At 40.7% G+C, this 27,473-nt stretch overlaps 2 protein-coding genes across 5 annotated transcripts; both read left to right on the top strand.

Moving 5' to 3' along the window:
• Positions 1–11,277: 11,277 nt before the first annotated feature.
• On the top strand, positions 11,278–18,912 carry LOC113562750 (sodium-dependent phosphate transporter 2-like). Of its 4 annotated transcripts, none has more exons than XM_026973108.1 (7): positions 11,278–11,434; positions 12,786–13,628; positions 13,763–13,969; positions 14,068–14,278; positions 17,702–18,058; positions 18,135–18,439; positions 18,579–18,912. In XM_026973108.1, the coding sequence occupies exons 2-7, from the start codon at positions 13,425–13,427 to the stop codon at positions 18,807–18,809; spliced, it is 1,515 nt and encodes a 504-aa protein (XP_026828909.1). In that variant the 5' UTR covers positions 11,278–11,434; positions 12,786–13,424; the 3' UTR covers positions 18,810–18,912. The 4 variants fall into 4 exon arrangements, with proteins under 4 accessions (XP_026828909.1, XP_026828910.1, XP_026828906.1 ...); XM_026973109.1 differs by lacking the exon at positions 11,278–11,434 and adding an exon at positions 11,501–11,690; XM_026973105.1 differs by lacking the exon at positions 11,278–11,434 and adding an exon at positions 11,501–11,873.
• A 135-nt stretch (positions 18,913–19,047) lies between these two features.
• On the top strand, positions 19,048–23,364 carry LOC105286196 (EF-hand domain-containing protein 1). The gene is given in 6 exon segments (XM_026973110.1): positions 19,048–19,223; positions 19,226–19,353; positions 19,356–19,501; positions 21,480–21,802; positions 21,890–22,335; positions 22,415–23,364. Coding segments are annotated over 6 exon segments (1,890 nt in total). The 5' UTR covers positions 19,048–19,159; the 3' UTR covers positions 23,198–23,364.
• Positions 23,365–27,473: the final 4,109 nt, after the last annotated feature.

Raw genomic sequence — 27,473 nt, 5'->3', positions numbered from 1 at the left:
GTAGGGTTAGGATCACAGCCGCATCGGATAACCTGAGTGACGCTTGAGCATTGCTGTCTCCTCAGCCACTTTAATCAAAACCAGCAAGTTCACCAGGCATGTCCGCCTGTTGCTGCCGATGTTCCTAGACCATTGCTCACTGCTCAAACAAGAATGTCGATTCAATAAATCGGCAACTAGAGATACATATTGTGATTGCACCTAACACATTTAAGCCATGATTAAGAATTAAGGCATTCTTGCCTACAATCTATACTCTGGGATATTTAGAAAGCAAATATACGGCTTTATCGCGAGCGACAGGAATAACGTGATGGAATTCAGCTGTTGATTCATAGATAATCTTGCTGAGCAACAACGATCATGATAAAGAGCCAGAACAAAGCATCAGTCGCTATGGATCGAGCTAATGCAAACATAATCTTGAAGCAGACCGTAACGGCTGCATCATCAAGATTTACAAAGTTTGCCTCCCAGGCACGGTTTCCAATCCAGCTCAAAGCGAACATCTGCCAGTTCCAATTTCTGATCGCCAGTCATAAGGCTTGTACGCGCAAGCGTGTTTCTAAACACTAATACGTTACCTGAGTGGAGGAGGTCAATTCTTCGCAGCTTGTTCAACTACAGTACGCAACAGCGAGGAACGGAGTTGTCGACGGACAATCGCAACTTGATACCCACCTTGATTGTCTGGTCGGTCTCACCATCCGCTGGCATGCCGTCGCATGAAAAACATACAAAATTTAGATGAACCAGTCCCCGGCAGCGCGACGGCAGTAGGGGACACGAGGGGAGTATGTGTCGGTGAACGCCGCGTAGCGGCAGCGCGGCAACGGCAACGGCGGTGCGTAGCGAACACAACACTGACCTGGTTTGAGACAGCGCCTGCCAATCCATTGATATAACCTCCAGGTCTCGCGCGGTTGTTCGCGTCGCCGCTGTCGGCAGCGGGCGTCGAACGACGGCGGCGGCGGCGCCCGTGTCGGCGGGGTGATGAGCCGACTGGCGGGGATCGTAGGCGGTCAACGGCGAGCACCGGCTGGCTACGGGATCGTCGCGGCGGTTACATAGCGACCGTCTGCCTGCCTGCCTGCCTACTCGGCACTGCCCACCTTCCTGTCCGACGGCGGCTAGGCGATGACACTCGCGCGGTGGCCGGTGAACACTTCCGCGGCCTCGATCGTCGCGTACGCGGATGCCGTTTGCGTCCGCGCGCCCGATGCGTGATTGCCCGTGCACCGAAAGCGACGAACTGACTGCGCACCAAATGTCCCCGGCCTGCTCGCGAGAGTCCCAGGACTCGTTTGTTGCCACATATCCCGCCTCGACGGGGCCACCGCGAACGACCGAAGTCACCAAATTCCACGACTTCGAGCGATAGCCATGACGTGCACTGACCTGCATTCACTTTGGCAGGCGCAATCGAATCGCGTCATTGAATGTCGCTACGGTCTCACCTCGACAGAGAAACCCAGCGCACCTGCGCCCTGACGCTCTGGCGCCGCCTGACGAAGTGACGAACTAGTTCGTTACGTACTGGTATCGAGAGTGAGCATCTTCCAGCGTATGGAGCACGCACCATGAATAGCTATAATCTGGCTGAAGTGAACTAGGTGGTTGTTACAGACTTCAGATTTACACTGCGTGAAAGTTGTTCGAGATTGAGTTGTGATATTCTTTTTCGATTTTGTTTTGTGCTTGCAATGGTATTTTTATTATATAATTTATTATAATGACGACATGTTTTATTACACGGAGGCATAATGGCTATGGCATTTCCAACTGCAGCACTTAGAACATCTCGCTTCCTTTGATGATATGAAAAATAAGGACGAAAATTGTCTTGATCCAAAGAGATCATACTGGTAAGAAAATTATTTTTCATGCATCTTCACAAGATATCAAGGTCATGAAATATTTTAAAATGAGATGGCATATTCTTCCTTAACGAAATGATGAGCTTGTAAAAACAATTCAACTATTGGTGAATATGCTTGACTTTCAAATGACTTTAACCACAAAAATCACGCTTAGGAAAGAAATTTATTGACAATGCAACTACAAAGAGATATACCTTTTTACAGATGTTCAAATGATCACCGCTTACTTCCACACTTTCGAATCTAATGAATAAAATGATTGTTTACGTTCTTCAGATTCCGGAGTAATTGCGGTGCACACGCTGAATTTTCTCATGTATCTTCGGTGTTGTCAATATCGATGATGTTCTTATTTTTAGGTGTCCCTAAAGAAAAGTCAAGAGTAAGCAGATCTGGGTGATCGAGCTGGCCAAGAAATTTTCCACCACGTCTAATCCAGCGATCAGAAGATCTGTTGAGTATGTTCCGTAAGCAAATGAAGGTCAATATATTCTGTATAGTTGAATTAGTTTTTGCTGCTTTGCCACTATTTCTGTTAAGGAAAATATACCATCTCGTTTAAAAATGTTTATGACCTGATATCTGTGAAAGGTCACATTAAAAATAATTTTCTTACCAGAGTACTAGTCTCTTTGTATCGAATAATTTTCGTCCTTTGACTTTTTCTATATCATCAAAGGAAGCAGAGATATTCTAAGTGCTACAGTTAGAGGAATATTCTTCCTAGAGTACGAGACATAAATATACATTTGGCCATTTGTAACTTTATCTATTTATATTTGTATACTGTCGGAGTGTTTATTATAAATTTCATTATAACAGAAGAGTGCTGCGGATGAAAATTTATATAAAAGCATAAAAATATAAATGCTTTTATATAAATTTCATCCGTAACACTGTACAGTCATAGGCACAGAGGTTGTGACACTTTTTAATGAGTCAGAATTTTATAATAAATAAATACTCGACAGTATACAAACTATAAATAAATAAAAGTTTATAAATGTTAAATGTATATGTTTATGTCTAATATACATACGCATACCTCCAAAATATAATAAAACATAATAAAATCATTATTTGCTAATAAAAATATAATGCAAAACACAAAGAAACAAAACTGAAGAAAATTATCACAACTCGTCCTGGCAACCTACTTGGAGCGGATGGCAAAGCATGAGTCTCATGCTTAGCCATTAGGACTACGAGTTTCAAGCGCCGACCAGGTTGCTATTTATGGTAATTTTCTTACTGCTGAAAATGCTCACTTTAAAATGCAAATTCCTCTCCGAAACCAAGGCCTATACACCCAAACCCTCGAAACACAACATTATTATTTTTATTCTTTCGAACGCATCTATGACCTGTCTGAAAGAGTTTATAGCGGAAAAGTTTCTCTGTGAATAGCTCTAATGAATCATGTATCATTACTGATGCACGAATCTGATTTACGTCCACTTTGCCAGGCGGCGCGTCAGTCAGGAAATGTTCGGAGGCTGGTGCCGCCCAGGCTCTCTGCCTTGAGGATGACATGGAGGGAAAATAAATCCGCGGAAGGTGTAAGGTGGCTTTTAAGAAAACGCACAACAAACCGCATAATTAATAAAGGAGATGGCACTAGAGGTATGTAAATAATAGATCTCAGCCACTAGATAGATCGACACACTATATATTAAAATAATGTCCTGAGGTAGCAAGTTTTGAATGCGCTGGTTCAATAGAGTATGGATTTGAACGGGTGAGACAGTAGCGCTTTTAGCAGAAAGAACTGAGTTTCTCGTTATTTCATAAAATTCCAGTTTCTGGTGAGGTGCTATTTTGTCGGAGAAGCTATTCAAGTAGGCATGACACGACGGCGGTTCAGACATAGTCGCACCAAGTAGTATCGGCGGCAGGCATTTGTTTTCCAAATACCTTACAAAATTGTTTTTATTTCAAGTAACGATAAAAGAAAGGAAAAGAAGTTTTATTTAGTGATGAAATGAGGCGTGAAGAGTAGGCGTACTGAGTATTACAACAAAATGTTTTCTGAAAATTGGTATTTATATTTTGACTTTGATTATATAAGAAAATGATTTTATGTAACTGAAATAACAAAAATAAGTATGGCATAAATAATGAAAACAATAAAGTTATAAAAGAACTCCCAGTACTGGTTTTCAGAGCAACTGAATTATTCAATTTTATGTAATAGACGTTGAACACAAAGAGTTGTATTAATGATAATCTCTATTGATTTATTAGTCATAATATATTCCATCTTATATAAGGTCTACAGCCCAAGTGCTTGCGCCTACAGAGAAAATAACTATTTATAAATATACTACAGAATGACTTTCATACATCTACAGTGAAAGATGTACCTCAATATAAAATAGCAGAAGAAAATTCACGAAATTGCTATAAATATGTATCCTAAAGAATATAAGAAGATTGTTATTTGATCTATATAGTATGAAAACTAGTTTATTAGTCTCCGCATGTCAGGTATACATCAATAATAAATACACATATATCGTAAAACCCATTACAATGTCTTCAAGAAGTGAGACACCTTCAAGACAATCGGCTCATCACGCTCTATACGTCATCCGTTTTTCGATATTACGATAGATATTACGACACACACACAATTATTCAATATATGTATATGTCATGTAGCTCTACTGCAATTGATTAATCTTGCCGAGATCAGGTAAAGTCTTGTTATACTCTTATAGCAAGAGGGCCCAAAGTGCTACTTAACTGTTGCTCGTTCTGTTTAAACACCTGACCTTCGCCTTCACCCTTCCTCCTTCATCATCAGTCGAGCCTACAGCCCACGAAGTGAACCAGGAGAACGCTTTCAGGAATGAAATATGCCACTGCAGCAATGCATATCCAAAATCTTCCTGCTGGCGATGTAGCATGTCCAATTCGAGGCCATCAAATCTCGCGGATTCAACTTACCCACCTGACGACGTATGGTAACTCTTCGCTGCGGCAGAGGATACATCAGAGTGCTATGGTATGCTTGGCCCCGTGAGTATAGCTGAGCCAAGATGAAGAAACAACGCATGAAGATTCATCATTAACGCGGAGACGAGGTACCTGATGCGCCTCGGAAGTATCTGTGTTCTACTGAATGTCCTAGTGCTGGCCTTGATCCTACAGAGATGCAGAGAATCGTCACGTCTGCATCGGGAAAATGATCACCAATTTCAAGAGATTCTGGCAGAGTCTATGCAGACATAGGAAAATAATTAATGACGAAATTGTTTATGACTATAAGCCACGCAAGCCAGCATGATCCTTTAATGCTAAAGCATCTTGTATTCTCCGACTATGGCGCAGGTCTCGGCACGCAGATAGTATACTCTTCTAAGGTTGTCAACTTTGGTGGTGCTTCTTTAATAGTACCAACGCAAAGGTTGTTCCTGCCCTGTATAATACTTGAATTGTGCTGAAATAAATTCTACATAAATATAAATCATTTTGCTTATCAAGGAGAAAAGTTAACCACTCTAGTCTTACTCAACGACAAGAACTGGTCTGGCACGCGGGTAATACTCAACCAAATTTTCCAGTCAAGATTGACTTACACCGATCTACTCCATAATATCCTCGCCGCCACTACACTTAATACTTGGAACCTGCATCCGCTTGTTGATGTCCACGGTAAAGTCGATCAAAAGTTATTCGTTCTCCGCTAAAATGCTCTCCGACTATGCCTTGATATTATAACTGCGTCATAGCTTTATTATAAAATGCGCAAAAAGTTTGCAGTGACATCAAAGAAAAGATCGGTTAGGTACCAGCACCATGTTTACGCCGCCTTAGTAATTGACAAAAGCCTACTCAAGAGGAAAATAACCCAGCACAATAAAAGTCTTGTAAACTTGATAACCTAGCAAATTAAATGCTAAATAACAGTAAAATATAGTAATAGGCAAAGATCATGAGGATGCACTTCCGTTACCTTTGTCCTGCACTCTCGTACCACATCTCATCCATCTACTCTTATTTCAAATAAACTGCATGACATAACAGAGATGGTTTTAATGATATATAAATATCACAAAGTCGCATAGGTCATTGTTCACAGGAAACTATTTCATGCATCCTGTTTTACTACTTCCGTGACAAACACTAAGGCAGATGCATGAGTCACTACCATTTCGAGATACTGAAAATCTACTGAGGACTAATTTTCATGTCTTTGCTATAAAATGATGACGGTATTAGGTAAATTGTTAATGCTCAATGCAAAATTCATCAGCCACACTAATATTTCCACTAAGAAAACGATATTTACCCTTTGTACTTTGTCCTCTGCCAATATAGAACCTTCTTCCGAAGTCCGTTACAAATTTGATGAGTTGAGATCTAACTACAAATATCCTAGCAACCTAAAGGCCACAATGAAAACATTGCAGTTCCTTAATCATGAAGTCAGAAAAGCAAACGACCAATCAGAAGCAAATGCATTTAGAAATGGAAGAGATGCTTTAACTATGATTAACAATGTACGAGAAGATAATATGGAAAGCTGAGCTACAGGAATTATTTTTCACTATAGCGATGGTAATTGCAGTTCTGAAATTCTATTGGTTTAAAAGGGACAAAAATCCTTTTCCACAAATGAAGTATAGATAGAGAAACTGGCCTTACAGGACTTTATATCTAAAGTGAAAAGAAAAGACAAATGCAAGTTTTAACTTTTCCATTTTCCACAAATGAAGTATAGATAGAAAGAAAGTCCGTTCTACAGACTTGAGATAGCGAAAAGTTAGAAAAGACAAATGCAAGTTTTAACTTTTTCATTTGATGATAGTCTCAGAGGCTGACAGAGTTATTGAAAGGATTTTGATTTCAAAGAATAAAGAGAATTTCGAGTCCAGACACACGCTATAGTGAATTATTTTTCACTATAGCGATGGTAATTGGCACTTCGAAAATCTCTATTGTGCAACATGACACTTTCACAAAATGAAGTATAGAGGAAAGAAAGTCCGTTCTACAGGACTTTTATTCAATGCGAAAAAGTTAGAAAGACAAAGCAAGTCTTTAACTTTTTCCATTTTCCACAAAATGAAGTAGATTAGAAAGAAAGTCCGCTCTACTAGGACTTTATTCAAAAGTGGAAAAAAGGTTAGAAAAGACAAACGCAAGTTTTTTAAACTTTTTCCATTTTCCACAAATGAAGTATAGATAGAAAGGAAAGTCCGCCTATAGACTTTATATTAAAGGAAAAAGTTAGAAAAGACAAAATGCAATTTTAAACTTTTTCCATGTATAAAACTGTAGACGTGGTTGCCTATTTCATATTATTTAGGGAGATTTTTTATTTGCAGAATAAAGAGAATTTTTGAAACTGCAAGTATCATCGCTATAGTGAATTATTTTTCACACTATGGTAATTGCAGTTCTCGGAAAATTCTCTTTATTGTTGCCTAAAAGTAGACAAAATCCTTTTCCACAAATGAAGCATAAGATAGAAAGAAAGCCGCCTAATGACTTATATTTAAGTGCGCGAAAGTAGTAAGAAAGACAAATGCAAGTTTTAACTTTTCCATTGAATATAAAGCCTGTAGAGCGGGTTCTCTATCATATTCATTTGTAGGAAAGGATTCATTTCAAAAGCAATAAAGATTTTCAACGAATTACCATCGCCTTATTAGCGAATATTTTTCACCATAGCGATGGTAACTGCAGTTAATCGAAAATTTCTTTGTTTGCTTGACGAATAAAAATCCTTTCACAAATGAGAAGATAGAAAGAAGTCCACCTTTACAGGATCTAGATCCAAAGTGGAAAAAAGTTAGAAAAGACAATGCAAGTTTTAACTTTTTCCATTTTCACAAATGAAGTAAGATAGAAAGGAAAGTCTGCCTCTACAGGACTTTGATATTCAAAGTGGAAACAGAAAGACAAATGCAAGTTTTAACTTTTTCCCATTTTCCAAAATGACGCATAGATAGGAAAGAAGTCCGCCCTACCAGCGACTTTATATTAGTGAGGAAAAGTTTAGAAAAGACAAATGCAAGTTTTTTACTTTCATTTTGAATATATGTCTCAGTGGGCTTTATTCTCTATATTTGTGAAAGAGGATTTTTATTCTGAAAGAATAAAGAAGACTTTGAAATTGCACATCTACTATCCGCTGAGAGTGAACTATTTTCACCATAGCGATGGTAATCCTGTACTTCGAAAATTCTCTTTATTGCTTCGGAAAGGAATAAAACCTTTCCACAAATGAAGTATAGATAGAAGAAAGTCCTCACCAGGACTTTATATTCAAAGTGGAAAAAAGTTAGAAAAGTAAATGCAGTTTTTAACTTTTTCGCTATTCCACAAATGAAGTTAGATGAGAAAGAGAAAGTCCGCTTTACAGGACTTTTATATTCAAATGGAAAAAAGAAAGACAAATGTTTAACTTTTCCATTTCACAAATGAAGGATAGATAGAAAGAAAGTCGCCCTTACAGACTTTATATTTAAAGGAGAAAAGAAAAGACAATGTGTTTTAACTTTTTCCATTTTGAAACGGTTTAAAGGGTTTTTCATTTATACTTATTGTAGGAAAGATTTATTCGCACAGCATTAAGAGATTTGCAATTACTACATCGTTATAGTGAAAAAATAGTTCACTAGCAACTCCAGCAACCCCTGGTGATCCTGGAGTGCCTAGTGAACTATTTTTGACTATAGCAGACGAATTGCAGTTTGAAATTCCTCATTGCTGTGAAAGGAAAAAATCCTTTTCCACAAATGAAGTATAGATAGAAGAAAGTCCGCTCTACAAGACTTTATTCAAAATGAAAAAAAGAAAAAGACAAGAAGTTTTTAACTTTTTCTATTTCTTCACAAATGAAGTATAGATAGAAAGAAAGTCCGCTCTACAGGATTATATATTCAAATGAAAAAAGAAAAGACAAAGCAAGTTTTAATTTTTTCCATTTTTGAATGAAGTATGAAAAGAAAGTCTCATGTGACTTTATATTCAAAATGGAAAACAGTTAGAAAAGACAAATGCAAGTTTTAAATTTTTCCATTTTGAAAATAAAGTCCTGTAGAGCGGCTTTCTTTCTATCCATACTTCATTTGTTGAAAGATTTTTATTCTGCACAAGCAATAAAGAGAATTCGAAACTTGCAATTACCATCGCTATAGTGAAAATATTCACTAGCAACTCCAGATCACCTTAAAACCTTAATGATTCGATACGTTTATCGCAACTCCCATTGGATATCATTCAAATAAATATCCATATATCGAGAATCGAGGAATCGCTTATTATCGACATATCGTTGTAATTTTTCTGAGAGACCATCATCTCCGCCAAAACTCACCAAGCCGTCGTACGTAAAATGCTGAGTGCACTTTTGCTGAAAAACGCGATAATTAAAGAAATGAAGTTTAGAAATTAAGAATTAAAAGATTTTAGATTGATTAAAGAATTAATTAAAGAAGTAATGGATGATTCTCAGCGTAAGTAATCGCTTGACGTCTAAGACAGCGCAATTCTGATTAGAGGTTGCTGAGACAATATATGTATTATTTGTATTATTTTGTATTTCAGCTTGTGAAACTTGCATGTTCTTTTGTTTGTATTATCTATTTTATAGATAATTTAAAAATAAGTTTATTATATGTATAAGAAATAATGTAAGTTCTGTTAAAAAACGTTTTAGCATCTACATCTGGCAAAGGACTTGCCGAAGGTCGACAAGACTGCAGGCTCTCGGCTTTGGAAAGATTGAAAGAGGCTCAGCTGCAGTGCCAAACCAAAGTACGAGATCAAGAGCTAGAAAACGTGTACCAGGTAGACGAGAAGAATACAGTAATACTGTTTTGAAACGTCAACTAGACGATTGATAATATGATGGTATTAAATTGTCATGTTATAGGAAAATCAGAAACGTTTCATTATAATAAGATCTGAAAGTAATTTTTCGAAAGAGTATATTTGTAGAGGAAACAGAATTTGCTGCAAAATCAGTTTATGAAAATTAAACGTGTAACTGATTAAATTTAAATAAAAATTAAAGGAGAAAGGTTATGTTGAAGATGAGAGAGATTTTGACGATGATGATTGACAAGAAATATTCAAGAAGTAGAAAACAGAAGCATACTATGGCTGGACATAGAAAAAGGAAAAAAGAAGATGGCAGAAGAAGAGATTCAAAGTATGATTAGGAACATGCTTCAAGAAGAGCACCGAGACTAAGATAAGAATGATATTTTGGGAGAGTTGCTCAGTGAGATCACTGGTAGTAAAGGGCAACAAGTAACCAAACCTGGGAAACAAAAACAAATTTTGTCAACGGTTCACTCCTGGTATAACGTAAGTAATTTTATTTACACTATTTGTTGTAAAAATTAATTTTATTCAGGCTTAAACAAAATGATGTTTATAGTAATAAACGTTTATTGTAGACATAGACCGCAATCTTCATCTGACATCAAGAAACGGATGCTAAGAGAATATCTGGACATTAGAGAGGACATGATAAAAGAAAATTAGAAGAATCCAATATTGCATGGACTGCACTTCAGGCAACTGATGATGAAGATTTCGCACAATATTTGAGATTCTACCAGAAAAGAAGAGTGCAAAAACAGGAGAATCAAAGATAGTGGGCATTGTCGGGATATGAGTGAACAATTGACAATGATATAGAGTTTGTGAAATCACAAAGGTGCTCGAGCGCAAGAGAGAGGAAAAGATATCGACGTCTCGAAATTGGAAGTCGAGAAACTGATGATCCTATGGAGACAGATATATCTCTTAGACAGAACTCGTGACTGCTTGCTCAAAGGAAAAGATGAAGTGCGGATCTCAGCGAGTGCGTGGGGACGTGAGTCGATTTTTCTTATTTTTGCACGTTGAGACAAATTAGATGAACAGTTACATAGGAATGTTGTTATCCAGATAGATTCTGACAGTGTGGCCTTCGATGGCAGTATGGATGTTGATTTTCATTTGGAAAAAAGCAAAGAGAAAAATGGCTCGGCAGATGCTACAGAATACTGCAAACATCTGTCAGAACTATGTAATGAGTGTTGAGTAATATGTAAAAATATATATTGCTTTACTAATTAATTCAATAATAATAAATTAATAAATTTTCTAGAGAAATTGCAACATCGTAAGGTTTATGAATGATTTATTGGGAATATTAAGCGTCCCAAAAACTCCATCAATGTTTTTAATTTCTAATTTCGCAAATCGATTTTCGTAATCGATTTCTAAAGAAAAATAAGCGAAATTAATTTTTCGAGCTAAGAATCACCGTAAATTCCTTTCCACCTTGACACTGAGCAATTTTATAAAGTGCTTGCAAAATCAATCTTAATTTTCTTGTTAATCGATTTCTCAGTATCAGCAAACGGTTAACATTCCGTTCGATTTGCTTCTCAGTATCGATGCCGCCGTCCTAACGGACCGTCCGGAAACTCAAAAAGGAAGCAAATGGGAGGGAGTCCCGACGAAAGCTGACCGTGCTTTCGCTGCTAGAGGATTATTCATTGATCGTCCGCGAGCATCATTCTCCGCGGCACACGTAGGGGCAGGTAAGTTTCGCGGGCAAACTGACGGATCAATATCTCACCCCCACGCGGACTCGAGCGTGGCATCACCGAGGGGAGTGCGAGCGGCCGCCAAAGTTTTAACGCCGAGTGCGGTTTCGTGTCGCCTCGCGGTAGCGTGGTTTTCCGGCTAACGCGCGTCTCTCGACGACCCTTACCCCTTCGCCCGACCACCGACGTGCCAAGAACGCGCCGAAGGACGCGACACGCGCCGCTCGGCACGGAAATGATTCCGCACGTGGTAACCGAGTCTCGCCGACGTTGAAGCGGAATTTCCATCGCTCCGGTCGGCCTCTTCCGAGGGTTCCGACGGTTCGATCGACGGAGGATTAAATCGAGAGATTCTTGTCCTCGACTCACCCCCCTGGCAATCTGTCCATCACCGCGTGTTCATCGACGGGACGTCCATACGTTTAAGGAAAAAGTAATTGGCCATTTGCGTGTCGGTCGAAAATCACCATTGATGATGCGGCGGCGTCGGAAATTTCGCATGAAATTCCGCATATCCGGTAGATCCTGTTCAGCGAGTTCTTTCCAAGCGCGGCCCGTCGGCGCCGGCGATCGAGGGATGCTTTCGTGAACTTCGTGGGTGCTTTATGGCCGTAACGACGCGCTATTGGCCTTCTCGTTGCTTTGCTATATTTCCCAAGATCGAGTCGCAGTGGATGACTCATGATTCGCGTTGAGATTTGTACAGGGTAGTGTCAGTGGGGTAGCCTCGATCGTTGCCGTTCTCGACGCTATTTTCCACGTTCAAAATCACCGTTTCTCGGTGTGAAAATTCCGAAGAGATTCTGGATGTTATTTCGAAAAGCATTCCTCTGAGCTCAGGGGATGACGTAAGTCTCGCCGAAATGTCATGGAAGGAAGAAAAATCGTTCGGAGTGTGTAACGATCGTGCAACGCTCGCGCGAGCGCATGCAATGTTGCGTTCAGCCGGCTTCGATTTTATCTTGGTGCAGCAGGGAAAATGTCGCGATATCAAAATTAATCCCCTCGAGAAATCAGGATTCAAATCTCGTTGAATTTATAATTTTTCTTATTTTTATTATCGAATTTTAAATCTGTCGAGTCTCAAATTTTAATCATGTAATCACATTTTCTTTCTGATAACTTGTTGTAACGAACATTCTCTCTTTTGTTTTCGAATGCAATAATAAACTGTTTAATTAAGTACTATTATACACGTAGTTTCTTTCATGATATATTAATATTGTAATTTCTTTCCTTTTTGACGTTGTATATTTTCTGTATTATAATTATATAACACGAAATTTTTATTGCAAAGTGAAAAGTTGATGAAAGAATTAATGAAACGGTACGGCGTGGTTTGCAGATGCAGGGGATGCAGAGGTCGGCGTGTTTCCACGTGAGGAGAGCGCTGATAGCCAAGTGCGAAGAAGATTCGAAGATCGCAGATCGCAATACCGATCCGAGGGAGAGCGTTATCCCTATCGTAACGAGGTATTGTCAGTAGCCTTCCTCGTACGAGTATTTTCACGACATTGTGCTTCAACGAATGTGTGACGAAATCATCACAATGTTAGACAAATCAGGTGCTGCGCCAAAATACTACCTCTGCTACATGTACAAAACTATTGAAGAATCGATCGAAACGCGGTTTCGACTTAGGGCTACAATGAAGATATAGCTGCATTATATTATGAAAGAATATATATATATATATATTTGAGTGTATATAGAAAGGATATATATTCTGATGCATAAGCGTTTACACATGTATTGATAACACGTTGCCATACGTAAGAAAAGGCTCTTCCTTGCTGCGAAAAGTCCTCTTAAGTCGTCGAAACCGATATATTAATTGTTGCGGAAGCGTAGAGGACGATTAACTATGTATGCCTACCAGTTTTTGGACGGATGCGCATGGATGGATGAGTAGCGGGAGGATAAACTCATAGATACACGCGCACCATAAGCTCAAGCAGAGTAGATTTAAGCTAAGCGAGGAACAATGAGTATACCGTACGATGAGAGCTTAATCTGGATAGTAGTGGTCGGGTTTATAGTAGCGTTCATCCTGGCGTTCGGCATCGGCGCGAACGACGTCGCCAACAGCTTCGGGACGAGCGTCGGTGCCGGGGTGCTCACGATATTCCAAGCCTGCATCTTGGCGACCTTCTTTGAGATCGCCGGTGCCGTACTGATAGGATATAAGGTGAGTAACGTTTCGTTCCGCTCAATTAAGAAAATCAGGCACGCAGTGCACGCTATTATTTGTTTTAATCTTTTAATCAGAACTCTGTACAGAAATCGTTTCGTTCCTCTTACTGTTCTGTTCACTCGTTCCAGGTTTCTGATACAGTGCGAAAGGGCATACTGGACGTCTCGTTGTATGAGGGCCACGAGAAGGAGTTGATGATAGGGTTGATGTCCAGTCTAGCCGGGTCCGGTATCTGGCTACTGCTGGCAACCGCGTTCCGACTTCCAATTTCCGGTACGCATTCCATTGTTGGTGCTACCGTTGGATTTTCGCTCGTGTGCAAGGGTACCGCCGGGGTTAGTAGCGCTACGACACGTTGCGATTGCGTTGCAAACGGACGTGGCACGAGTAAACGCTTCGACCTCAACTGCCTCGTGTTTGATGTTGTTTGTAGGTAAAGTGGATAGCTCTTGTTCACATAGCGGCATCCTGGTTCGCCAGCCCCGTGCTCAGCGGATTCGTGTCCTTCGTTATCTTCTGGATCCTGAAAACATTCGTGCTTCAGTCCAACAAACCGTTTGAACAGGGTCTCCGTATCCTCCCCGTAGCGTACGGTCTGACTGTTGCCGTTAACGTTCTGTCGGTTGCACTCGACGGACCTAAATGTAAGTATTAATTAGGGGTGTGATTTAGTTTTGAGGGGTTTTTTGCTCAAAAACGCATGTATTTAAATATGATAACGAATGAATACCTTAATCAAAATATTTTCCTTCCTTTTCTATAACTTTTTCCCATCTTTCTGGCAAGAGATGGATTCCACCACGATAAAATGACTCTTCTTTTGAGTCGATCCATTCGTCGACGAATTTTCGCGCTTCTTCGAAATTATGAAAGTGTGTATCCTCTAAAGCGTGTTGCATCGACCGGAACAAATAATAATCGCATGGAGAATACGCGGGGTGCGGTAAGACTTGCCATTCAAGCTCTAATAGTGTTTGTTTCACTGATAATGCAACGTCAGGTCGAGCGTTGTCACGAAGAAGAATCACTTTCCATCGTTTACTCGCAATTGGTGGTCGTTTTTGGTCCAATGCTTGCTTCAACTTGTACAATTGGTGTCGATAACGATCAGCCGTGACAGTCTCGTGCGGATTTAACAGCTCATAGTACACTATCCCACCAAATACAGAGCATTACTTTTCAACCGTGAATATTGCGTCTCGGAGTGGATGTTGATGGTTCGCCTGGATCCACCCATGATTTTCTGCGTTTCGGATTATCAAAATAAATCACTTTTCATCCCCAGTAACAATCCGAGACAAAAGACTCTTCTTTTTTTGCCTGGCGATCAACGAAATGCAAATGTTCAACCGGTTCGCAATGGCACTTTCCGATAATTGATGTCGAACCCATTTCCCTTTCTGAATTTTTCCCATTTCATGTAAATGTTTGGTAACTGTTGTACGATCAACATTTAATGCTCTGGCAAGAGATGGATTCCACCACGATAAAATGACTCTTCTTTTGAGTCGATCCATTCGTCGACGAATTTTCGCGCTTCTTCGAAATTATGAAAGTGTGTATCCTCTAAAGCGTGTTGCATCGACCGGAACAAATAATAATCGCATGGAGAATACGCGGGGGGCGGTAAGACTTCCCATTCAAGCTCTAATAGTGTTTGTTTCACTGATAACGCAACGTGAGGTCGAGCGTTGTCACGAAGAATCACTTTCCGTCGTTTACTCGCAATTGGTGGTCGTTTTTGGTCCACTGCTTGCTTCGACTTGTACAATTGGTGTCGATAACGATCAGCCGTGACAGTCTCGTGCGGATTTAACAGCTCATAGTACACTATCCCACCAAATACGGAGCATTACTTTTCAACCGTGAATATTGCGTCTCGGAGTGGATATTGATGGTTCGCCTGGATCCACCCATGATTTTCTGCGTTTCGGATTATCAAAATAAATCACTTTTCATCCCCAGTAACAATCCGAGACAAAAGACTCTTCTTTTTTTGCCTGGCGATCAACGAAATGCAAATGTTCAACCGGTTCGCAATGGCACTTTCCGATAATTGATGTCGAACCCATTTCCCTTTCTGAATTTTTCCCATTTCATGTAAATGTTTGGTAACTGTTGTACGATCAACATTTAATGCTCTGGCAAGAGATGGATTCCACCACGATAAAATGACTCTTCTTTTGAGTCGATCCATTCGTCGACGAATTTTCGCGCTTCTTCGAAATTATGAAAGTGTGTATCCTCTAAAGCGTGTTGCATCGACCGGAACAAATAATAATCGCATGGAGAATACGCGGGGGGCGGTAAGACTTCCCATTCAAGCTCTAATAGTGTTTGTTTCACTGATAACGCAACGTGAGGTCGAGCGTTGTCACGAAGAATCACTTTCCGTCGTTTACTCGCAATTGGTGGTCGTTTTTGGTCCACTGCTTGCTTCGACTTGTACAATTGGTGTCGATAACGATCAGCCGTGACAGTCTCGTGCGGATTTAACAGCTCATAGTACACTATTCCACCAATACAGAGCATTACTTTTGAACCGTGAATATTGCGTCTCGGAGTGGATGTTGATGGTTCGCCTGGATCCACCCATGATTTTCTGCGTTTCGGATTATCAAAATAGATCCACTTTTCATCCCCAGTAACAATCCGAGACAAAAGACTCTTCTTTTTTTGCCTGGCGATCAACGAAATGCAAATGTTCAACCGGTTCGCAATCGCACTTTCCGATAATTGATGCCGAACCCATTTCCCTTCTTTCTGAATTTTTCCCGTTTCATGTAAATGTTTGGTAACTGTTGTACGATCAACATTTAATGCTCTGGTAAGTTCTGAAGTGGATCGTGTTGGATTTTCGTGCAATAATGCTTGCAAATCTGCATTTTCAAACTTTCTTGGTTGTCCCGAGCGTTCTTTGTCCTTCACATCAGTATCACCACTTTTAAAGCGTCTAAACCAGTATTCACACGTCTTAAGGGGGGAGCCTGCTGTAGAACGTTGAAAATAAGGTATAATTTTACGAATTTTTTTGGAGAAACTATACAGCGGATCATTATAAATCTTTGATGCATTTATTAGTACATGTTTAAAGATAAAAAAAATTATTTTTTTATTTGAATTTATCGCCTGTAGAGGTCGTCCTGGAGGCATCTTAGTGCAGCCGGCATTGTAAATTGGTGAGCATTCTCCTGCCTCCAAATTTGATCCAAACTGAAAAATTGAAATATTTTCTTGTTATTTATGAATTCCCATCGTCGACGAACCTTTAATATTCATAAAAACATTAAGTTAAACAATTATTTTTGCATGAAAAAGTTCAAAAACTTTGCCTAAAAATCGTACTTTTGTGTTCTAAGCTCCACCATTTTGGCACTTTTCAACTTTTTTTTTCTCTCTTTGGTTCATCGACGATGGGCAGTCATAAATAACGAGAACATATTTCAATTTTTCAGTTTAGACGAAATTTCGAGGCAGGAGAATGCTCACCAATTTGCAATGCCGGCGACGCGGCTGCACTAAGATTTCTCCAGGACGACCTCTACGAGCGATATATTCAAATCAAAAAATAATTTTTTTTATCTTTAAACATGTACTGATAAATGCATCAAAGTTTTATAATGATCCGCTGTATAGTTTCTCCAAAAACAATTCGTAAAATATACCTTATTTTCAGCGTTCTAAAGCAGGCTCCCCCCTTAATTGATGGGGCAGAATCACCATAAGTTTCCACAAGAATTCTATAACCGTCAGCCGCAGTTTTCTTTTGATTAAAAAACAAAAGCAACGCATGTCGAAAATGCTGTTTCGGAAATTGCATTTTTACGATGATATAAACACGACTGTTATTGCATCTATTGCTACAATGCTACTAAATGTGATGGATAATGTCAACACTGTAAGCAACAACAGTTATCGGAAACAGCTATTGGAACAAACTGACACTACAGCCATCTGTTGCAAAACCCTCAAAACTAAATCACACTCCTAATACGAGTAACGAAACCGATTAATTGAAACAAGAACGTCGTGACTTGACGAATGATGTTTGATCGTTTATTTTTCAGTGTTAATGCTGGATCAGATGCCATGGTGGGGTAGTTTGATAGCCGCTTTGTTGTTGGGCTCGCTCGTCGCGTTGATCGTGCACGTATTCGTGGTGCCGTGGCAGAACAGGAGGATACTGCTGGTATCGCGCGACAACGCTGAGAAGGCGGCGACGACGACGACGCACTTTGGCGCCTGCCAGGACCAAAAGGAGACGACGGTGTTGTCGGTGATCTCGGAGGGTCCTTGCAGCGACAGCAGCAGCAACGGCAACGCAAAGTCAGAATTGACGGTAGTGCCGCAGTTGCGCGGTAACAGTAGCGAGAGTCCATTATTGATGTCTACCCAGGTAGATGCGGAAAACGCGGAGGCAGACGGTACAGTCTCCTTTATTACTAAGTTTTAACATAAACAATCGACAAACACGACGAACTAATCGAATTTTAATTGTAGCCGGCGTAGATGAGGAACAGCCAGAGGTATCGAGACTGTTCGCTTTCCTGCAAGTGCTCACCGCGGCGTTCGGCAGCTTCGCGCACGGCGGCAACGACGTTAGCAACGCTATCGGGCCGCTCATCGGGCTGTGGGCCGTCTACGCCGAAGGCTCGGCCCGACAAGAGGCCGGGACTCCTTTACTCATACTGCTGTACGGCGGCCTAGGTATTGCTGCGGGACTATGGGTGTGGGGACGTAGAGTGATACGGACTTTGGGCCAGGATTTGGCGCGTATCACCCCTACGACTGGATTCGCCATAGAGGTGAATATTGTATCACGTACTAGGAAGGACAATCGGCTATATAAAATTTTCATAATTTCCCGAAAATGTTTGTTTTCGCCCGTGTAAACAACTTTGCTCCTTGTGGAATTTTCCTACGACGCGAAACGCTTGATTACAGGTGGGCGCCGCGGTGACGGTCCTGCTAGCGAGTAAAATTGGTCTACCCGTGTCAACAACGCACTGCAAAGTGGGATCGGTGGTGTGCGTGGGATGGGCCTCGCGCGGCGGCGAAGGAGTGTCGTGGCGGCTATTCCGTAATATCGCATTCGCATGGCTGATTACCGTGCCTGTGGCCGGGTGCCTGTCCGCCGGTTGCATGGCGATCTTCCGCCAGACAATGAGTTTGTGATCTTACGCAGTCGCGTGAGACTTCTTTCTTTTAGCAGAAAACCATCCGAATACCTATCGTCGTCAATAAGTTCTGAGCAAATAAATGGTCAAAGAAAAAAAAACTGCGTTATTCTCTTTTCAAGTGCCCGTTCTGCAAGCTAAACATCATAATCATAATAATAATGAAGGGAGGATTCAGGATCATAGGGGATTCTACGGCCATACCATGGCGATAAAATTAAATCGATAGTCGCGTTGTTATAGAGATGCGTTCAAGTTCAAGGTATAAATAAGTCGCGAGTCGCGACATGTCCGCTTTGACACGGAGATTCGTCTTGAGTTTTTGCGTTGGTATATTTTGACATTAGTATGGCAGGTCTGCCCCTTTTACCGGGATATACTTTTCGAGACGTCAGTGTGAGTATTCGAACAATTGCGTTGCGTATTTCCGTTTTTTTATAGGCGAATCTGTTAAAAGAACACGTGGATTGTCAATTTATCATTTCGAGAAGTCGAATCCAAGTAGTAGGTCGTAAAAGAATATATAATTAAGTTCTTTATATTATTCCATAAGGTGAGGGATTACAAATTGCCACACAAACTCGATGTCCTAAATGGTTTTCCTGTAGTACGCGACACTAAATACGGCATCGGAAGGAAGCCGACAGACGCAGCATCCGTTCGGTATGCCGACGCTCCAGACCCTGTGGAGTAAGTACCCAGTAAGCAAAATGTGTGCAATCTGCCAGCAGATTGGCAACAGATTACTGCAGAAGTTGATAGCAAATTGGCATCCGTTATGTCCGCGTTAGGATAGTGATCTGCCAGCAGAACCTGCTAACAGACTCTGACGGCAGATTGGCGGCAGAAACCGAGCAGGATCTGTTAACATCTGACGGCAGATTGACGGCAGAAACCGAACAGAATCTGCAGCTTTTGGCCATTCATATTTACGATATATTAAAGCATGTGTTTACTTTTAACACACTATAAATTGTTAAAAGAACGCATTTGTTTGTTTGTTCAATTAAAGTACATTTGGCTTGATGTGTCTTTCTGACAGTTCGTTGCGTAATCTCTCTCTTATTGTTAATTTGTTCTAATCCGAAGTCCGAATTTCGCTTTCGAACTTCAGATTGCTTGTGCCGTGCGTGAACTACGTGGACGTTGTCCATGGGAGCCTCTGTGCCGCGAGTGCAAAAATGTTCAGAAAAATTAATATTATCGTGCCAAGGCGCGTATATTAACTTATATAACTGTAGGCTAAATCTTAACATCGAGCAAGAACTCGACGCGTGCACCGCATAGCGGTGCGCAGCGAAAACACATATTCATAGCCGTGTAAATTTGAATACTGTCAAAAGCTGCGGATCCTGTTCGGTTTCTGCTGCCAATCCGCCGTTAGATTCCGCGCGCGCAAATCTTGCTCGGTTTCTGTCGACAATCCGACTTCGAGCCATGTTTGCGGATTCTGCTCGGTTTCTGCCGCCAACCTGTTCTTAGGTTTTGTGAGCAAGCTCTGTTACATTTCTGGCACCAATTTGTCGAATTAATCGTTAACAACAACTTCTGTATCAAATTTGTTGTCTCTTGGCTGGCAATAGTTGATAGCAGATAGTTAGCATCATCTGCTTTCGGCAGACTTGGCTATCTGGGTAAGCAAAATGTGTGCAATCTGCCAGCAGATTGACAACAGATTACTGCAGAAGTTGATAGCAAATTGGCATCCGTTATGTCCGCGTTAGAATAGTGATCTGCCAGCAGAACCTGCTAACAGACTCTGACGGCAGATTGGCGGCAGAAACCGAGCAGGATCTGTTAACATCTGACGGCAGATTGACGGCAGAAACCGAACAGAATCTGCAGCTTTTGGCCATTCATATTTACGATATATTAAAGCATGTGTTTACTTTTAACACACTATAAATTGTTAAAAGAACGCACTTGTTTGTTTGTTAAATTAAAGTACATTTGGCTTGATGTGTCTTTCTGACAGTTCGTTGCGTAATCTCTCTCTTATTGTTAATTTGTTCTAATCCGAAGTCCGAATTTCGCTTTCGAACTTCAGATTGCTTGTGCCGTGCGTGAACTACGTGGACGTTGTCCATGGGAGCCTCTGTGCCGCGAGTGCAAAAATGTTCAGAAAAATTAATATTATCGTGCCAAGGCGCGTATATTAACTTATATAACTGTAGGCTAAATCTTAACATCGAGCAAGAACTCGACGCGTGCACCGCATAGCGGTGCGCAGCGAAAACACATATTCATAGCCGTGTAAATTTGAATACTGTCAAAAGCTGCGGATCCTGTTCGGTTTCTGCTGCCAATCCGCCGTTAGATTCCGCGCGCGCAAATCTTGCTCGGTTTCTGTCGACAATCCGACTTCGAGCCATGTTTGCGGATTCTGCTCGGTTTCTGCCGCCAACCTGTTCTTAGGTTTTGTGAGCAAGCTCTGTTACATTTCTGGCACCAATTTGTCGAATTAATCGTTAACAACAAACTTCTGTATCAAATTTGTTGTCTTTTGGCTGGCAATAGTTGATAGCAGATAGTTAGCATCATCTGCTTTCGGCAGACTTGGCTATCTGGGTAACTGTTATATGAATTTTGTTTCTATTCTTCTCAACTTTACGCATCCTATTCGATTTCTATTCTATTTTATACTGATTAATTATATTCAATTCAACAGGTACGATCCATCGCTAACTTACGGTCGCTTGCCTCGCCACGCGTATCGACGATTCGTGCCCCATTATGCAGTATTCGCACAAAAGTGCCTACGTTTTAAGGCCTACTTTCGTCAGGAAGTCTTGAATTCTCCGCACGAGCATTATCGCCTGCGCCACGTAAACATTATTTATTATCTGGAAGACGATACGCTCTGTGTGATTGAGCCTGTGGTCGACAATGCCGGTTTCCAGCAGGGAAAGCTGGTGAGGCGCGACAGAGTTCGAAAGAGTGCCAAAGGAGACTTATTTATCTGGAAAGACTTCAACGTCGGAATTGACGCGTGTACGTGTACAACGAGATCGTTGTTTCTCATATATTGACAACATAACAAACGAATTTTTCATTAAAAAAATTATGCGTCTCCCGCAGGCATTTATGGGACTGTTTATCACATTGTCGACTGCGACCCATTCACCAAAGAGTTCCTGACGAGCCAGGGTATCGACGTGGGTGAGAGGGAGAGCCTGCCCGTGGATCCTTACACGGAGCAACGCAACATCAAGTCAACGACGACACCGACGACGACAATCATCGATGATCCCAGGCGACGCTTTCTCCAATACGACGGCATGGTGTTGTCGTTCGATGCCACGTGGAACGGCGATCGCTACCGGGTGATGTACTTTCCGACGGACGACACCGTAGCGATCGGTGAGATACATGAGCGCAACGACGGCAAAGACCCCGTGCCGATGCTACTCAGGCGAACACGCGTGCCGAAGGACTGGAAGAATCTGCCGGCCCGGCATCCGAGCATCTACATGGAGTATGGTGATCCTGAAGTCGTCGAGTACTGTACACCGCGCGATTTTAGAGTAATTGTTGTCATTTGTTAGTCCACTTGCTTTCTCTAATCGAGTAATTTACGCAGCTTAATTAATCTGACGCGCACAGTTGGGCGAGACGATTCTCTTGTTCGGCCGGAGCTTCCTGCTGCACGACTGCGACGCCTTTACGCGCAAGTATTACTCCGACGTGCTGGGTACGCCGCAACCGAGCGCGGTTCCACTTCCCACGAGAGCGGAGAGGCCGGCGCCGAGGCACGACGTGCCGCCGCACATAAAATTCGGCAGTCCCGAGGATACGTATGCCAGCTGCCTCTCCTTCCTGCCGAGAGCGCCAAGGAAGAACGTCATTCGTCAGCTGGCGAATTTCCCGAAGAAACTGCGCTATTCCGCGCGGATGGACGCGGCGCATCCGGAGGATGAGCATCGCGACTTCGTGTTGGAGTACAATCTGAGCGACGGTGCCGTTCGGATCAACGAGATCGAGAAGCGCAATTCCGGCCGGCACGAGGGCTGCTTCCTGTCCTCGCGGCGCGTACCAAAGCCGGGCACGGGAAGGGACGATCCGGAGTATTACACGCCGCGGGACTTCTTCATTGGCGCGCGCATCGACGTGTTCAATCATCGTTTTATCATTACCGGGGCTGATTTGTTCGTGTATCGGTACGTCGAGGCTAACCGCGATAAGTTTTGCCAGGAAGTGCGAGAAAACCTGCGGAATTACTTCCTGCAGCAAGGTATGCTGCGGGACGACGTGGACGTCGAGGCTGGAAAAAAACAAGCCGAGGATGAGCGGAAACTTCTCGCGAATGCGAAAGCTCTCGAGGACGATGTCGACGTGAACGCATGCACGGGCGAGAAATTTCGTACGGCCCCAGTCGTGGAGAATTAACGGCTGCTCAATTGAGTCATTAACATGTAAATGATTTCAATTTACGTTTTCTGTCAATCTTCTCTCTCTTGCGACGCCCGCTAATTAAGGGGCGAGCCTGCTTTAGAACGCTGAAAATAAGGTATAATATTACGAATTTGTTTGGAGAAACTATACAGCGGATCATTATAAAACTTTGATGCATTTATTAGTACATGTTTAAAGATAAAAAAATTATTTTTTGATTTGAATATATCGCCTGTAGAGGTCGTCCTGGAGGCATTTTAGTGCAGCCGGCATTGCAAATTGGTGAGCATTCTCCTGCCTCCAAATTTCATCCAAACTGAAAAATTGAAATATTTTCTCGTTATTTATGAATTCCCATCGTCGATGAACCTTTAATATTCATAAAAACATTAAGTTAAACAATTATTTTTGCATGAAAAAGTTCAACAACTTTGCCTAAAAATCGTACTTTTGTGTTCTAAGCTCCACCATTTTGGCACTTTTCAACTTTTTTCTTCTCTCTTTGGTTCATCGACGATGGAAATTCATAAATAACGAGAACATATTTCAATTTTTCAGTTCAGACGAAATTTGGAGGCAGGAGAATGCTCACCAATTTGCAATGCCGGCGACGCGGCTGCACTAAGATTTCTCCAGGACGACCTCTACAGGCGATATATTCAAATAAAAAATAATTTTTTTTATCTTCAAACATGTACTAATAAATGCATAAAACTTTGATGCATTTATTAGTACATGTTTAAAGATAAAAAAATTATTTGTTGATTTGAATATATCGCCTGTAGAGGTCGTCCTGGAGGCATCTTAGTGCAGCCGGCATTGTAAATTGGTGAGCATTCTCCTGCCTCCAAATTTCATCCAAACTGAAAAATTGAAATATTTTCTCGTTATTTATGAATTCCCATCGTCGATGAACCTTTAATATTCATAAAAACATTAAGTTAAACAATTATTTTTGCATGAAAAAGTTCAACAACTTTGCCTAAAAATCGTACTTTTGTGTTCTAAGCTCAACCATTTTGGCACTTTTCAACTTTTTTCTTCTCTCTTTGGTTCATCGACGATGGGAATTCATAAATAACGAGAACATATTTCAATTTTTCAGTTCAGACGAAATTTGGAGGCAGGAGAATGCTCACCAATTTGCAATGCCGGCGACGCGGCTGCACTAAGATTTCTCCAGGACGACCTCTACAGGCGATATATTCAAATCAAAAATAATTTTTTTTATCTTCAAACATGTACTAATAAATGCATAAAACTTTGATGCATTTATTAGTACATGTTTAAAGATAAAAAATTATTTGTTGATTTGAATATATCGCCTGTAGAGGTCGTCCTGGAGGCATCTAGTGCAGCCGGCATTGTAAATTGGTGAGCATTCTCCTGCCTCAAATTTCATCCAACTGAAAAATTGAAATATTTTCTCGTTATTTATGAATTCCCATCGTCGATGAAACCTTTAATATTCATAAAAACATTAAGTTAAACAATTATTTTTGCATGAAAAAGTTCAACAACTTTGCCTAAAAATCGTACTTTTGTGTTCTAAAGCTCAACCATTTTGGCACTTTTCAACTTTTTTCTTCTCTCTTTGGTTCATCGACGATGGGAATTCATAAATAACGAGAACATATTTCAATTTTTCAGTTCAGACAAATTTGGAGGCAGGAGAATGCTCACCAATTTGCAATGCCGGCGACGCGGCTGCACTAAGATTCTCCAGGACGACCTCTACGAGCGATATATTCAAATCAAAAAATAATTTTTTTATCTTTAAACATGTACTGATAAATGCATCAAAGTTTTATAATGATCCGCTGTATAGTTTCTTCAAAACAATTCGTAAAATATACCTTATTTTCAGCGTTCTAAAGCAGGCTCCCCCTTAAGGGGATGCTGGAGTTGCTAGTGAACTATTTTTCACTATAGCGATGGTAATTGCAGTTTCGAAAATTCTCTTTATTGCTTGTGCAGAATAAAAAATCCTTTTCCACAAATGAAGTATAGATAGAAAGAAAGTCCGCTCTACAGGACTTTATATTCAAATGGAACAAAGTTAGAAAAGACAAATGCAAGTTTTTAACTTTTTTGCCATTTTGAGTATAAAGTCCTGTAGAGCGGACTTTCTTTCTATCTATACTTCATTTGTGGAAAAGGATTTTTTATTCTGCAAAGCAATAAAGAGAATTTCGAAACCTGCAATTACCATCGCTATAGTGAAAAAATAGTTCACTAGCAACTCCAGCATCCCCTTAAGGGGGAGCCTGCTTTAGAACGCTGAAAATAAGGTATAATTTTACGAATTGTTTTTGAAGAAACTATACAGCGGATCATTATAAAACTTGATGCATTTATTAGTACATGTTTAAAAGATAAAAAATTATTTGTTGATTTGAATATATCGCCCTGTAGAGGTCGTCCTGGAGGCATCTTAGTGCAGCCGGCATTGTAAATTGGTGAGCATTCTCCTGCCTCCAAATTTCATCCAAACTGAAAATTGAAATATTTTCTCGTTATTTATGAATTCCCATCGTCGATGAACCTTTAATATTCATAAAAACATTACGTTAACAATTATTTTTGCATGAAAGGGTTCAACCAACTTTGCCTAAAAATCGTACTTTTGTGTTCTAAGCTCCACCATTTTGGCACTTTTCAACTTTTTTCTTCTCTCTTGGTTCATCGACGATGGGAATTCATAAATAACGAGAACATATTTCAATTTTTCAGTTCAGACGAAATTTGGAGGCAGGAGAATGCTCACCAATTTGCAATGCCGGCGACGCGGCTGCACTAAGATTTCTCCAGGACGACCTCTACGAGCGATATATTCAAATCAAAAAATAATTTTTTTTATCTTTAAACGTGTATTGATAAATGCATCAAAGTTTTATAAATGATCCGCTGTATAGTTCTCTAACAAATTCGTAAATATACCTTATTTTCAGCGTTCTAAAGCAGGCTCCCCCCTTAATTCTCCAGTAATTCTCTCATGGAAATAGCACTGTCTCATGCAAGATGATTCCAAATAATACTGACAAACTTCACAACATGCGGCTTCAAAGTAGTCACTTTGGAGCCAATTTTTCTTAGTCGGAATGCCAAATGTAAAATCGTCAAGTTTTAAGTTACTCGAAATAAAACACGTTTTAGTGAGAAAATCTATCGCGAAAAGGTCTGCTGCGTGTCGAGAAAGAAATTCCGAAAGTTTGCTCGTATCATTCAGCATCACTCTGTCTTGCCATCACTGTGAAGGATGTATGATGTAGTGAAAGAAGCAGAGAGAGAACAGAGATGCATTTAACAATAAGAATCATATCTCATGAAATGTCATCAAATGGTACAATATAATATTGATCGTCGTCATCGTGTACATTACGGTAGATTAATTGCAGTATTATTTCACTTCTCGTTATATTATCCTCAACTCATTTCTCTGTAGTTCATGAATAATATAATAATAGATGATATATTCGCAATGCAGAGATATAGAATATGCGCTAAAATAAACGCCAATAATTTTCTGTATAATTTGCTCCGTGAAGCATGAATGGTTATAAATACAACTGAAAACGTTTGTTGCAATAACAAGCCCCTGCACCCCATTAACAATTAAGGGAGTATTCGATCCCTTCTGTATAGCTGCAGGCACCAGATTAAATGTTCATTGATGTTTAAAACAATGTAACTGATCCGAATGACACTTGCTTATAATATAGTGTTCTTGTATAGATTTTTTTCCATTTTCAACAAAAGTTTAAGCATTTTACAAGGATTAGTCCACATGTTACAGTTTCTTTTTTTTTCCCCTTCTATACCGCGCGTCTCTCGTTTCTTCTCCTTCCCCTCTTTCCCGTCTCCCTCGTTTCTTCTGTTCCGTTTTATTTGTACGTTAAGAAACACCTTTCGATGAATAGCACGCAACACCACACTATACGCTTCAACGTCAATCGGGTTTAGCCAAATATTCCTCGAAATAGTGTATTATCCTTCTCCTGCTCGTTCCCCTTCCGCTTTCTCTTAATAGTTGCGGTACATATTTACGATGTGACGCTAATGTTATCTCATTATCGAATTAATCATTTTAACGAAAGAACAACGCAGCCGTGCGTCGACGACGAATGTTGCTCTCGGTCCACAGAAGAATCAGAACAGCCCAATCGTGGATTCGGGAAAGCAGGTAAGTGGTAGGACGGATAATTATATCGGGCGTGCTCTTTATTCCTGTTTAACGCCGGGTACGTTTCTGCAATATCCAGCCTACGTC

This window comes from Ooceraea biroi, chromosome 10 (genome assembly GCF_003672135.1).
Source record: "Ooceraea biroi isolate clonal line C1 chromosome 10, Obir_v5.4, whole genome shotgun sequence".
NCBI lineage: Eukaryota > Metazoa > Arthropoda > Insecta > Hymenoptera > Formicidae > Ooceraea > Ooceraea biroi.
This window is presented reverse-complemented; position numbering and strand designations above follow the sequence as displayed.

Bases quoted from the DNA above. Each gene is read 5' to 3' on its own strand.
- LOC113562750 (XM_026973108.1), top strand. From the start codon at position 13,425: ATGAGTATACCGTACGATGAGAGCTTAATCTGGATAGTAGTGGTCGGG. The intron at 13,629-13,762 runs GTGAGTAACGTT...CACTCGTTCCAG, and splicing joins CCGTACTGATAGGATATAAG to GTTTCTGATACAGTGCGAAA. The intron at 14,279-17,701 runs GTAAGTATTAAT...TTTATTTTTCAG, and splicing joins TGCACTCGACGGACCTAAAT to TGTTAATGCTGGATCAGATG.